The sequence below is a fragment of the Myotis myotis genome, unplaced genomic scaffold (genome assembly GCF_014108235.1).
Source record: "Myotis myotis isolate mMyoMyo1 unplaced genomic scaffold, mMyoMyo1.p scaffold_m19_p_12, whole genome shotgun sequence".
Classification (NCBI taxonomy): Eukaryota; Metazoa; Chordata; class Mammalia; order Chiroptera; family Vespertilionidae; genus Myotis; species Myotis myotis.
The window spans coordinates 46,944,139-46,958,900 of record NW_023416316.1 but is presented as its reverse complement, the minus strand read 5'-3'; the positions used below and the strand labels follow the sequence as shown (position 1 = coordinate 46,958,900).

The window sequence follows — 14,762 nt, the reverse complement described above, 5'->3', positions numbered from 1 at the left end:
CTCTATCTCTCAACAAATCCATATCTGAATATTTCTTTTGAAGATTTCTTATTATGGGATGTTTTACATTTTTTATTTTATTTTTTAAAATTCTTCATTGTTTAAAGTATTATATATGTCTCCTTTCCCCCCATTGTATTTTACATTTTTTGTAAGAACTTCAGAATCAAGGCACTTGCAGGGTTATTTTAACTACTCACTATATTTGGAGGCTATATAAAAAGAATAGGAACTAGTAATGCAGGAAACAGAAAATATTGACCAGTGTGGACATTTTTAGGGCATTTTACTGGTTTATCCTGATAATGAAGCATGAGAACATTCTTGCCCTGGCTGGTGTGGCTCAGTTCGTTAAGCATCGTTCCATGCACCAAAAGGTCACTGGTTCGATTCCTGCTCAGGGCACATGCCCAGGTTATGGGCTGGATCCCCAGTAGGGGGATGCAGGAGGCAGCCAATAGATATTTCTCTCACATAGATGTTTTTCTCTCCCTCTCCCTTCCTCTCTAACATAAATAAAAACATATTTAAAAAAAGAACATTCTTTACTGCCTCTAATTTTGAATGACCAATAGGATTTTGGAGATATAAAAGTTAACCAGCCCGACCAGCATGGCTCAGTGGTTGAGCATCGACCTATGAACCAGGTGGTCATGGTTTGATTCCCAGTCAGGGCACATGCTGGGGGTATATAGGAGGCAGCTGATGAATGATTCTCTCTCATTAATGTTTCTCTCTCAAACCAATAAATATATATATTTTTTAAAAAGTTAACCAGGTTCCTACTATTAGGAACCATTTGTTTGCTTTATCCTGTGTAAGAATAGCATGAGATTTACTGAGAGATTTCATAAGGACATAACATAAATGGACAAGCCCCTGGGGCACCAGTTATTTCTCAATTATGATGTGATTTAATCAAACACATATTTACCAAGCAGCTGGAGTGTGCCAACTGCAGTGGCTACAGCATAAGGTCATCAATAAAAGGGGAAAGATATATTCATTCTGAAGAGAAACACAGTGAGATGGTGTGTAATTAACTGCACAGCCAAGCTATGAGTTATAGGCATCCTATGGAACCTGGGGACATGGATGAGGGCTGTGAGGTTACCATTAAGAAATGATAAGCCAAGGCAAAAGTCATCCTGTATCCTGCTTGGAGAATTCCTACCCATGTTTTATGGCTCCCCAACGAATTTAAGCCATCCTGTTGGATGCCCCGGAGTACCCTGTTCTTCCCTATTGTAATACTCATCACTCTTCATACGAGGGCAGATGCCACATCTGTCTTTTCACTATTGCAATCCAATGTTCGGCAGGGCCTGGCTCAGGGAGGGTGATCAGAAAATGCTTGTGGAACCACATCAAAGGCAGGAATAAGGAGTAATGAAGGAGGCTGATCAGGATAGGATAGAAGGGGCCCACTGGGAACTGAGCCCAGAAACTAGGAAGGAGCCGGGAGTGCTGGACCTGTCAGAGGGGTTAACTGGGGAGTGAAGGCTTTCTGCAGGTGGAAGCAGGGAGACAATGGTGGCCTAGTTAATCTGAATTCTTAAGTCTACCGAACATTTATCTTTTCCTTAAATTTTCCCTTCCCGTGTGAAGGCAGAGAACATTCAGGAAAAAATCTACAGGACTAAAAAAATGTATTACTTCAGGTCCATACATTCTAAGCCTTCAATAGGGAAATCCCCAAAGCTCTCAAAGCCCATTGATTTTAACTATGAGTTCATGGCAAACTCTAGGTGGCAAAACCTAACCCGAACTGAAATGAGGCCACGTATGGTCTATTTCTTGTAATTTGGCAGAATATTCATAAATTCGGTGCAAGAATATTGATGTGCTTGATTCTAGAGCAGTGGTTCTCAACCTTGGCTGCACATTAGAATCACCTGGGAATCTTTTTAAAATCCTGAAATTCTGTTTCCATGTTACTAATGTTGTGGCCCCACCCCATAACAAAGAAACAGAATTTCCGGAGGATGAGGCCCAGAAATCAGGATTTTAAAAAGATTTCCAGGTGATTCTAATGTGCAGCCAAGGTTGAGAACCACTGTTCTAGAGTGTTGTTGCCAATCCTACTTCAGGGAAGTGTTTAACGTGTACACTCACCGCCTGGCCCATCTAACGTGGAAAACTATGGATCTGCATCACATCTGGGCAGAGAGTTTCAAGAAAGAAATTGTGGGCCTGCATTCTGCGTTTACATAGTCGTGCAAACCTAGAGCAGTTCCCAGAGGTGCGCACCTCAGCTCTAAGGAGTGGCGGAGATACAGAGGCAACAGGGCTCTCTCTCCTCCATGTGGTTCAATGGCTGCTCATTATTCTTGGTAGTTAGGTTCTATGAAGTGGTCACCAACACTGAATTAGCGAATACTAATGCATTGTTTCTTGGGAAAATGTATGAGTAAGTTCTTGGGAATCAATGTTCACAACATTTTTGTCAAATCATCCACACATGACCTACTTTATACATGTTTCTGTTCAGAGACGACCTTATTTCTATATATACTGTTGATTCATTAACACTGAATTCACAACCCACACACTAGAACTCATGCCTGAATGAAGTGTATCTAACATACTGTATTCTCTGGAAGGCACATTGGAGCCCTCTTCATTTAGGAACCATAGACAGCACTTCAGCACTACGGTTGGGGGATATTTTAAACAGTGAAATTACCACGAAAAGTACAAAACTGAAAATGTGGCATAAGCGCACCACGAAAAGACACGTGTTAATAGCATGAGAGCTGAAACAAGAAGGCAGAGCATAGCTGTGTTCAGCATCTGCTGGGAACACATGTGCATTGGGCAACTTAAATTTTTCACCGCTCCATGCACGTCTGCGAATGACACGAAAACGCCTGAGTGTTGGTTTTTGAGGTTGCAAATACATTTTAGCAAGTAGGTGAATTCACAAAGTGTGGAATACATGAATAATGAGGATGGACTGTACTTCCATCTCCTGCTCACTCACAACTCAGGCCCTGTCTACTGGGGAGGGGGCGTGGGTGACAAGGAAGGAAGCAGTACCTTGGCAACAGCAGTTGTCATGACGGCTGTGACAGATGCTCCCGTCATATTCATCCCTGGCTCACTGGGAGGACTCACTTCTTTTCGCGTGGTTTTATACTGCACGTTAGAAGAAAAAAACCCAAGAAACAAATGAAGAAAGTTTTTTAAGCACCTGAGGCTAAATCACAGGAATACAGTTACTTTGGCAAACAAATACCACTGAAAGGTTCTACCTCCGATGCCTCTGTTGGCTCCAGGTGTTGATAGAACCTCTTATGAGGCTTTGGAACCAAAAGCAGAATTGAGAAATCCAACCCAAGGCGCCCACAGCCACCATTCAATGATGTCAAAGTGTTCTCTCACTTTTATAAGAAAGGACAAATTAATGGAGCAACAAAGTGAATGAAATTATTGGTGTTATCTGTAGGTGCTTTGACAGACTCAGGAATCCTGTGCATCATTTTTTTATCCTATTTATTATTTATAACCTGGGAGAAACCTCACCACTTTGATAAATGCAGTCGCTATGACTTTAATAAACATCAACAACTATATGATTGTTCCCAAATCAACAGTCGTTTTAGGGCTACTCCATGAGATTTCTGTTGACTCCTCCTCCTTCAGCCCCGTCTGGTTCTGTGGAGCTTCAACAGAGAGGTTGAAGAAAGAGCTAGTATGCCCTCACACCAGGTCAGCTTACAGGCTCTGCCAACACCGAGAACCTCACAAGCGACCACTGTGGCTGAAGCGCAAAGGCACCCCTGAAATAGAGGTGGTTCTGTGCTGCTTGGAGGTCGGCAGCGAGCAGTTTAATTGCTGCTCCTGCTGGTATACACAGAGGTCTCTGTGCATATAATTTATGTAAATCAATTCAGCACTTTGCGATAGACTCAGCTGTCTAAGTGCATAGAAAAACGAGAGAAAAAGACGTGAAGAAAATGGAGTGGAGAGATTTTTAAACTTTCCTAGAGAAAAAAAAAATCATGGCGTTGTTATATTGTGCCTTAAGAGTGTCAGCAATGGGGACAGAATGATTAAGAAAAAGACCAAATACCAGGAACACCAGCCACCTTGTGGGTCAGACACTGATCTGCCCACAGGAGTGAAAGAGGAGATGGAGGCCACTTTTCCCACTGCACGGCATCTCCCCACAGTCTAAGTCTATTCACAAATACAGTACAATGTGGTTCTACAAAAACAGGTATGAGAAGCCATGTTCTAAAACATTCATTGGCAGAGTAGACGGGGTCAATGGTGGAAAAAAGGGGACATCTATAATACTTTCAACAATAAAGAGAAAATTTTAAAAAAGAAAAGAAAACATTCATTGTTTGACATTTTTTTCTGATTTGCTCCGTTTGAGCCCCTTTTTTGTGGGGGTGGGGAGAACATACAGGAAATGGGAGCGGAATAAGCTACAATAGGCACTTACTTCACTGTGACCGAAAGACCAGGGATACAGTACAGAGGAGGCACCTGAAATTCCTCCATTCCCAGGTACATCTCCTGCCATTTTTGATGGGCTAATTCCATTTGTTGGGTTATGGCAGGAAAAAAAAATTAATTGGTAGTGGGAAGAGGGGAGCAATGTGGGCAAAAGTCAATATTATTACCTGCTGAAAACAGGCTTGGACAAGGTTCTCAGGGAACATATTCCTGTTGGAGACATGAAAAGCAGTATTAAGGTAAGGCAGAAGTGTTTTGTTTTGTTTGTCATACCCAGTACATAGGTGGAAAAGAGTGTAACATAGAATCAGTCCTCTGGTTTCTCTTCTGGCTTCTTTACATAATACTTACTTGTAGTAAGATTTATTCTTCCCTGCTAAGCTTCAACCAAGAATAGGAAGCTCTCCTAACTGACCGTTCCTTAACTGACTCACTGAGGAGCCGATACACATGCTGTCCTGGGGGAAACACCACACTGGCAGGTGGACACTCGCAGTTAAGAGACGACTTTAATATTCTGCACATTTCTGTTTTCACCCATGAGAATGTATAGCTTACCAAGAGTCCACTGCATTTCTCCCCAAATTCTTGATGCCAACTGCAAATATCATTGTCGTTACTGAATTAAAAATTATGTAAATCAAGGAAATACGAGTGTGAGAAGGAAGGTATGATTTCTATAAAAACTAAGCAGAGTGCCTAGAAACTCAATCAAGCCAAGTGACTAAAACTTCTGCAGTTAAATTAGGTATGGGAAGGCAACTAGAATCAAAAGGGAAACTGGAAGGATTCGGCACTCCACTTTCTTTGCAAGTCTAAGGGTTTTTGTTTGTTCCGCTTCACAGAAACTGAGTCTGGAAATTCTAGACGATGCATTTCTGTTGCATCCTGCAGCGTATGCAACAGAAATGGTAGGAAATTACAATCAACTGACACTCGAAGAAAAGACCTGGACCCTACATAAAAAACTTGGCAAATAAACACGTTTAAGTTTTAACTGTACACAAAATATGTAATGCATATCTATCATTTTTTAATGATTCTCTTCTTTAATTGCTATTTATTAACTAACCAATTTCCAGCCCTAACTGCTTCAGATTAAGAGGGTTTTTTCCTGTACAATTAAAAAAATGTATTTCTTCAAATGTGCTTCAGACTGACTACCCAGCATCCTACTGCAACAAGCATACTTTCTGCATCTCTGTCCATCCTAAGTCCTGCCAGAGGAGCTCATTCCTTCCATGCCCTTTTGGAGCCATGACTCCGCAAGCAGCACTGGCTATGTAATTTGCAGGGCCCAGGGAAAAATGAAAATGCACAATTTTAAAATTATTAAAAATTTCAAGATGGCAATAGCAGATCATTATAGTAAGCCTGGGGCCCTGTGTGACCACACAGGCCGAATGCTAATGAAGCCATTCTGCTGGCAAGACACTCACCTGATCAAGTCTAACATGGCATCGACAGTACTGACTTCAGGGCTGCTGCCTCTCCTGTCAATTTCACCCACTTTCTGGCTGACACCAGGCTTGATGGTCACCACCAGCACGATACCTGTGGCCAAGGAGAGCATCCACAGAGCAGTGAGACCCTTCCAGGGCACCCAGCACCCCCAGTACATCCTTCTTGGACCCTCTGGACATGGTGGAACCCCGGGGTCCAGCCAAAATGCTGAATCTCAGCTGCGACTTCAGCAGCAGCCTTAATTACTATTCCATTTAAATGAAGCAGAAAGAACTTTTCCCATGTCTTTTTTTAAAACGAAGGGGCTACCCCTTCTCTTCGTCCATCCTCTCTCTCTCTCTCTCAAAAAAAAAAAAAAAAAAAAAAAAATCAATGGAAAAAATATCCTTGGGTGAGGATTTAAAAACATAATAATAAAAAAAGAGAATAAAAATGAAGGGGCTATATTCCAGAATTGCTTCTGGAAACACCTGCTGACAAGAATGTTCTTTTTTCTTTTTTTAAAAAAAAATATATTTTATTGATTTTTTTTACAAGAGAGGAAGGGAGAGGGATAGAGTTAGAAATATCGATCAGCTGCCTCCTGCACAGTCCCTACTGGGGATGTGCCCACAACCAAGGTACATGCCCTTGGCCGGAATCGAACCTGGGACCCTTGAGTCCACAGGCCGACGCTCTCTCTATCCACTGAGCCAAACCGGTGAGGGCTATTCTTTTTTCTTTATTTTAGCTTATGAGGTCAACCTAGGCAGGGCATCCTTAAAATATCAAGCTAGATCATAATGGACGGACCATATTTTCTTCACAAAAGAATGCCAAAGGTACAAGAGCAGCTCTATTCCCTTAGAACGTTCTCCTTCTTTCAAGTGGAATTTATACTTGGCAAGACTCAGCCATTAGCTCTCACTACTATGTGAAGTTTGAAATGCACTCAACTGCTATCTTTCCAGAAATCTTTTATAGTTATACTCAACTCCACTACTATAGACTCATTGCTCTAAAGATTGTATAAGCTCTTGGCTCCACTTCTACCCAATGATCTTGGAGACGTATAGAGCTGCCACCCTCTTTCTGTTCTTACTAGAGACTTTAATAAAGAATATCATAGCTGAAATTCAGTCACTATTACATTTTCTTCACATAAAAGGTGCATGTAGATTTCAAGCCAAAAAGCTTCATGGTAGTGTAACAATACTGCTTTCTAATTTTCTAAAAAATGCACATTATAAAAAGCCCAACCACCTTTTAAGTGAAAAGTCACAATTATACAGAGGAATAAGAATTCAGCGATAAATTTTACCTAGAATGACAGCAATGAGAGTGGTGCAGAAATAATATGCAACAGCACGTAGCCCAATTTTTCCAGATACGTTGGAATCCAATGCAGCGACACCTGAAAGGGAGGAGAAGTCAAATTACATTACTTTTAGAAAGACTGATTTACAGGACTAGTGATGAGTCAATCCTTAAGGTGTGAAAGAGCTGAGAGCTGTCGCTGGATCTCTTGGGCATGTCGCACACATTTGGACAATATGTGAAGGGTGAAAAAAGCAAAATTCCAAACACAGAATTAAGAGATGGGAGCCTACTGAGAGCCAAGTTCCCCTTCTTGGCAAGCCCTCACTGCCGCTGCCCATTGTGAGCGTCCTGCCTTGGGCTCCTCTTGGGGTGTGGTCATGAGACACAGTCAGAAGGAGTCCTCCTTCTGCATTTGCTTGCTGTGTGGGTGGGGGAAAGGTGGGAGAGGACATAAAGGGGATACATGATGATGGAAAAAATAAAATAAAAAATTTAAATATATGAAAAAGAAGACCGTTATCAAGATTTGTGTACTATGTCACTCAACATCCTTTTGGAATTCAGTATCAAGGAAGAGTTTATTTTAAAGAACTGAGATAATTCTTTCCTCATGTAATGAAAATCAAATAACCCCTTCGTCCTTTTGTTAGGAAGCTCAGAGTCAACTAAAAGATAACTTTTACATATGTGTTCATGATAATTATCTGATTAAAAAAGAGAAAAATATAAAGAAAACAAAAATGACTTCAGCTCATCAGCCATAGTCAAAATTCTGTTGATTTATCTTCCAATATGTTTTCCTCAATTTTTTGTAAACATAGCTGAGATAATTTTATAGCTTTTAATCCTCTCTCTTCCTAATACTGTATTATAAACATTTTTCCTTATTATTATAAATTCACCCTGAAGAAGGCTACATAATTTGTCATGGGGCTGTACCATAGGTATTTAATCATCCACTCACTGCTAGATCTTTAAGTAGTCTCAGGGCCAAAGTCAGTAATAAATCACAGTAATTTCACTTACCATTCTGGCTAGCATATTTTTTCTTCTTTTATTGATTTTCAAATTGCTTCTATGTTAATTTTATTGTGTGTGCCTTTGATTGTGACACACCTAAAAATTCCCATTTTATTTTATTTTTAAATTGTTTTTATTGATTTTCAGAGAGAGAGAGATGAAGGGAAAGGGAGAGAGAGAAACATCGATGAGAGAAACATGGATGGGCTGCCTCTTGCATACCCCCTATTGGGGATCGAGCCCATAACCTGGGCATGTGCCCTGACCAGGAATCAAATTGGCAACCTCTCTCTGCAGGGGTCAATGTTCAACCAACTGAGCCATATCTGCCAGGGCTAACAAAGATTCCATTTTTATAGAGGCAGGATATAAATAAAAATTTCTAAAAGCATAGGAAGATATATGGCCTTGTTGTTAGATGCAGTTTCAAATGAACTTTGACTGCCAATAAAACTCTTGAATGTCGCCTGGATTTGCACGGGTTGTCTAGAGTGCCAAGGATGGCTGCAGAGGTGGAAGGCATACACCTTTCCTCACCAGAAGGCCTTGCCCTCCATCAAGGATGCTCATATAAATGGAGTCAATGACGCAGCTCTCTAACCAGACCCCTCCCATGTGGGATACATGAGAAACAACCAAACCATCTTTCAGCAAGTTGTCATTTGGGGGTTTCAAACTACCCCCCTGATTTCCAAAAAGAGAATCACATTTTGATCACCAAGAAAATGATTTCTTGAGCTTGCAACATGCGTGAGTTGTGTCATACTGTTTGCAAAACCTGAAGTACAGGGCAGCAGGAAAATGAAGAGGTTGTCATGAAGCAACCCCAGAGAAAAGGTAGTAAACATGTAGGCTATCAGTACACACAGGTAGCTTTTATATTCACTCCTCACACTATAAAAGGCCTGTCTGTTTTTTTATGTGACTGGAGGATTATGTTCCTCACATATAATTGAACATATTTGATATAGGAAAAATCTCTAAGGAAGCTATCACCTCTCACTCTAAACACATCATTCCTCTGACTGTTGATTGCTCCTTTGGAAGTTAACATTTTGGGGGAAGGGGCTTTGACTTCTTTAACAGCCACCCCAGAATGTTGTTAAGGGCCCATTCTCCAACATCTGGGACAAGGTTGTGCAATTACTATACATATACATATGGTGGAATACTGCAACAGTCACATCCTGGAATAACCATGATCATCTTTTTCGCTTTCTTTGGGAAAAATGCAGTTGGGTGTGCTCAGAAGACTTTCTTGTCCTAATGGCAAGACAATGAAAAATAATTCTGCAAGAAACAACAACAAAATTAAGAGACTTAAGGCCACAATTCAGAAAAAAGTGGACTATTTCATATTTAGTTTTGGTCTCTTAAAAAGAGAGGAAACAATAATGCAAACATATCAGTTTGTTAAGTATATAACTACAAAATGTGCCTATCCCATTTTAGAGCTCTGCATATTATTCTGATAAACAAAACAATTAAGTATAACAATAAGCTATGTTAAAAAGACAAGAAAATCATCAGATTAACAGAACTGAGTCACCTGTATAAGTGCCTGTAGCCCTGACCTAAGAGACCTATTTTCAGATATATTGGCCCTTGATTGATGTCCAATTTAAGCAGCTCGCAGCCCCCAAGGTGCTGATAAGTGATAGGCTCATGGGGTAGTTGCAGAACTATTCTTGGGTATGTGTTTCACGTCTCCTCAGGATTTCCTTCTAGCAGTGAAACAAATTAAATCTATGTGGGTAACTGTTCCCAGCATATGTTAATATTGTATGTCTTCATTTGTCTTAATGATGAGGCCGAGGGCTGGTGCCTCTGCTTCTATTCTAGGACCCAGCCGCCAATAAAAGGCTTCGTACTAATGAGATTCTCAGTGGAAATATCTTAAACAAATACATGCCCAAAGAAGGCAGCCAGCTTCTTCCTGCTGGAGTACAGCAACTATCTTGTAGTTATTTGCAGGAAGAGCTTTGTTTTCCATTCCTCAAATTTACCCTAGTCCTACAATTCTTCTGGACATATCAGAAATGTATTAAAATCAACAACCGTACTTCTCTGCCTCTCTCTGGAGTTGCCCTCTACCTCCCAGTCATCACTGACTGAGGGCAGAGCTGCCCCCAAATCCAGGCTTTTGGACAATTTATAATGTGGTGTTGAGAATCGGGGCAGTGACCACTGGAGAGGGAAGGATCACAGGTAGGGAAACAGCCTAATCTTTGAAAACCTCTATAATAGGAACATTACTAAAGTTAACTTGAATATAAAATGCCTGTCTGCATGGTCTAAACACCCCACCTGCCAAAAACAACAACAACGATGATGATAATTATACACAATGATGACAATAAGGATGACAAGAGACACTGTGTACTGAGCAATGACTCAATGTTGAGTGCATCACCTTTAATTCTCACTACAACCCTATGAGATTAGGCATCATTCCCCCCATTTTATAGAGGAGAAGTCGGTGGTTCAGAAAGGCTAAGTAACATGTCGTGGTCCTATGGCTGGTGAATGATGAAGCCAGGAACCCGAATCCAAGTTTGACCCCAAAGGCCATATTCTTAACCACTATGTCATACTGGCTCTACCAACATGCTACAGAGTTCTAGACCAGGGCTGCCCAATAGAATTTCCTGCGATGATGGAAATATTCTCTGTTTGTGCTGTCTACTGCAGTAGTCACAAGCCACATGTGGCTAGTAAACACCTGAAATGTGGCTAGTGTGAGTGAGGAACTGAATTTTGATTTTAATTAACCTCAATTTAAACAGCCATATGTGGGTAATGACTACCATACTGGACAGCATAATCTCTAGACCTTCCCAGAGTGTCCAACATTTAGTGGATGCTCAACAATGTTGAATGAACAAACTCAAGCTTGACTCCATTACAAAGACACCCTCTCCACCTTGCCAGCACAGGGGCAGGGGAGAGGATGAAGGGAAACCATCATCTCCAGGTATGCATTTCCTTCACCACCCTGGCCACACTGCTCCAAGGCCTGAGGCTTCTTCTTCACCGGTCCCAGTGCAATAAATAAATAAGGTGCTCTGTGGGTGTTGTGTTCGAAGCCTTCCACATGAAGAACAGAGCTGCACTTTTTATGGGCGGTGTTCTTACAAAGTGAGCTCATTTCAAAGATCCACACGTGTGTCAGAGATTAGGAACTTGGCAGGTAGTCTCCTTAGAAACCATGTGCACAGGGCAGTTTGGCTCGGTTTCCAGGGCGACCATCCTGATAGACCTCCATTAGAGAACACATTTAGCATCTTAGTGCCTCTCTCACATTTTTTTCATTACTGTGTACTCTACCCCACACCCCACTCACCTCCCAGCCTTTTAGACAATTTTTTCCTTATGGCAACCCCATGAAATTTTAATACCATAGACAAACTTTACATCTGTTTATGTACTAAATAAATACATGTTTTTTTTTTTTACATAAAAAGATTAAGTTTCTATCCCTTAACTCCTACCCCAAACCAGCTTTTGTTGCCTTGGGGGCGATATTGCTCCTGTTGAGAACATGGAGTCTAGCTTGAGGGATACCGTTGTGTGAATAGCACCTTAATCCAGAAGGCAGTGCCTCTTCATCAGTTCCTCTGTCAAACTAGTTACCTTCCAAGTGTTCACTAGCTACAAGTAGCTTGTGTCTACTGCAGTGGACAGCACAAGCAGAGATCATGCTGGGAAGTGCTGGTCTAAAATTTGTAGCAGGTGGATAGAGCCAGTATGACACAATGGTTAAGAATATGGCCCCCACCACTTACTGGGGAAGGTCAGTTCCAAACAAGTGAAACATCACCATGCTTTATCCTGGGGTTTTACTCTCAATAGTCGGGAACAGTTCTGCGGCTGGGCTGTGCTCTAGAAACAGGAATACAATCTAAGGTTGTCCTTGGAAGTGGGGGGCACCTGCTAGCTCTTTATTTTAAGAAACCACACTTGCTTTTTCACTTTGGGAGGAGGTTCTGATGAGCTGAGTTGCTGGCCCAAACAGTAATAATCGATTAGAACTTTTTATAAAAACACTACAAAAGAAGCAGCTGCCATGGGCTAAACAATAGCATGTTTTAAAAATAAACACTTGAGGGCAGAAGTCTCCTCTGAGAGCTCCCTGATGTAGCTTACCACCCACTGGAGAACAAAGTTTTCATGACTATCTCTCCAAGTTGCCACTAAGAGTTCAGCACTAACTATTACTGGACGTTTTTTGGCCTGGCAGCTGATGGGTGTTTCACAACTTGGAATGGACACAACCAGGAAACTCACTGTTGCATCCTTGCATCTGGATGGCTTCTTCTTCACCTGCAGAGAGCCACCGGTATAGGGAGAAATAAACATTGGCTTTGGCGGGACAGATTGGGCTCAAATCCCAGCCTTCTCCTACCAGACTCAGTTTCCCCAACTATCAAATGAGGTTTTAAGTGCCTCTACATCTTAAAGGGTAATTGTGAGGAGCACATGGACAACCTCATTTTATACAGCTGTTGTGAGGATTAGAAATAGTATCTGTAACACACCTAGCACTGTGCCTAGAACTTAATTTGTATTAGTAAGTAGATTATTCTTGAACGAAATGATCACTATCCAGTGTGTCACTGAGCCAATGGAAGGCATTTAACAAGGGTCAGCTCATTCATTCCCTCATTCTTTCTTCCATCATCCTTCTGGACTCCTTCATCATGTGGTCACTAAAGAAATCTCTAAAAAATATGAATCAGGCCATTTCACATGCATGTATAACCCTCTGGTGGTACTTAAACCAGAAAATCCTTAATCCGGCTAACGAGGCCCTCCACGAAGAGTGCCTGCCTGCCTCCCTGTCTCAGCTGGTGCCACCTTCCTGTCGCCTCCTCCTACCCTCTGGAGCCCAGGGAGCTCCCCACCACTTGAAGGCTTTTGCACAGGCTTCTCCCTCTGTTGGACTACTCCCCGCCCCTTCTCTCCCCTTCGTTTGGCTACTTTCAAGTCCTTTCCTCAGAGTCCTTCCCTGAGTCTCAGGATGAACCAGGCTCCTCTGTTTTCATGTGCATCTTGCTCATGTCATGTTTCACATGGTTTATCAACGGGTTCATTTAACTTCTGTCTTTCTCACTAGACTAGAAGCTCCTTGATGGCAGGAGGCTATCTGCCTGTTCACCAGTGTGGATGCAGTGCCCGCACACAGAGGAACTTGAGAAACACATATGGACAGAATGAATGACCTGGTTATTTATGAACAGCTGCCTGTACTCAGGACCCCTCTTCCCAGGGTCTGGTCCCTGGGCAGCAGAATGTTCCAGAATGGAATTCTAGACTCTGTGTCAGTCCCAGGTGCTGCCCTTAGGGTCTGTGTGATCTTGCAAAAGCGGCTTCATTTCTCTTCAACCTCCAGTTTCCTTATCTCTAAAGATGAAGATAAGGTCCTACCTAATGTACTGTTACATTGGGCTGCTATGAGGATCCAATAAACAGGGTCACTGCCCAGAGAAAACAAGGCTGGGTATGAGTTCACTTTGTTCATCCAGGGTACAGGGAAGTCTCTGCAGGTTCCATTATACCTGGGATGATGAAAGGGAAGAGAAAAGGCAGAGGGGAGTATGCAAAATATATTTCTGTGCATGCTTCCCCTGGGACATCTATTTTTCTTAGAGACATTAATACAAAGAACTCCCCTAAATAGTTACATCACCAGCATAGACTATTCTGTGAAGTTAAGGAAATAACCTGGTCCTCAGGCAGAACCAACTAAAGGTCACTTTGCAGCCTCTGTCAGCAGGTCCACATTTGATGTTCAAAGCGTGTCAAGAAGCTGCGGGCTGGCCTGCTTCCTCAGCAGTCTGGGGAGCTGTTTGAACACTTTTCCAATACCACAAAGTGTCCTGGTATTTGCATTGGGACCGATTTCTTAGAAGACCCCACGAGCTTTTAGAGGCGGCTTAGTGTCTAAATAAGAGCATTAACCAGACCTTAGAGGATCTGGGGACTCAGCCACTCCCTTCAGAGCTGATAGGAATGCTCTGACATCAGGATAGCTAAGAGCTCTGACACATCTCTGGTTTTCTACCACAACCTAATTATCACCTAGCTCTCTCTTTGCTTCTCCTTATAAAACGGGTAGACCAGGCTTCTGCGTAGAAGCTACCTGAATGCTGGTGAACTTCATAAACCAGCCACAAAGCAAGTCTTTTTATATTGTTTTCATCTCCAGAATGGGTGCATTGTGTGCACTCCCAGTGTATGGCTCAATTCTAATACTGGCCTGATAGTGTCTACTGCCAATGCAGGGACTTCCTTGAAACTATGGATGAAAGAAAAACAGGTTCTATGGCAGGAACCTCCCAAGGTGATCTGATCATAAATTCCTAACCGAGCAGGTCATGGTGGTAGTCACATTCCAGACATATAACTATTTCAGTAAAAGATGTATCTTTGCCTTAAGTGAACCCAGTCCATTGTTTTTATGGACCTGGGTTAACACACCTTTGAAATGAACATAACCACCCTGAAGAGAA

At 41.9% G+C, this 14,762-nt stretch overlaps 1 protein-coding gene across 7 annotated transcripts in view; it reads right to left on the bottom strand.

Moving 5' to 3' along the window:
- The window catches only part of SLC1A1 (solute carrier family 1 member 1), a 61,576-nt gene that overhangs the window by 14,656 nt on the left and 32,158 nt on the right, over window positions 1–14,762 (bottom strand). For all 7 annotated transcript variants that reach the window (XM_036331022.1, XM_036331017.1, XM_036331021.1 and 4 more), the window contains exons 3-6: window positions 7,232–7,324; window positions 5,907–6,021; window positions 4,635–4,677; window positions 3,040–3,138 (exon numbers count right to left, since the gene is read on the bottom strand). In XM_036331022.1, coding sequence (XP_036186915.1) covers window positions 3,040–3,138; window positions 4,635–4,677; window positions 5,907–6,021; window positions 7,232–7,324 — 350 coding nt within the window. The remainder of the gene's footprint in view (window positions 1–3,039; window positions 3,139–4,634; window positions 4,678–5,906; window positions 6,022–7,231; window positions 7,325–14,762) is intronic.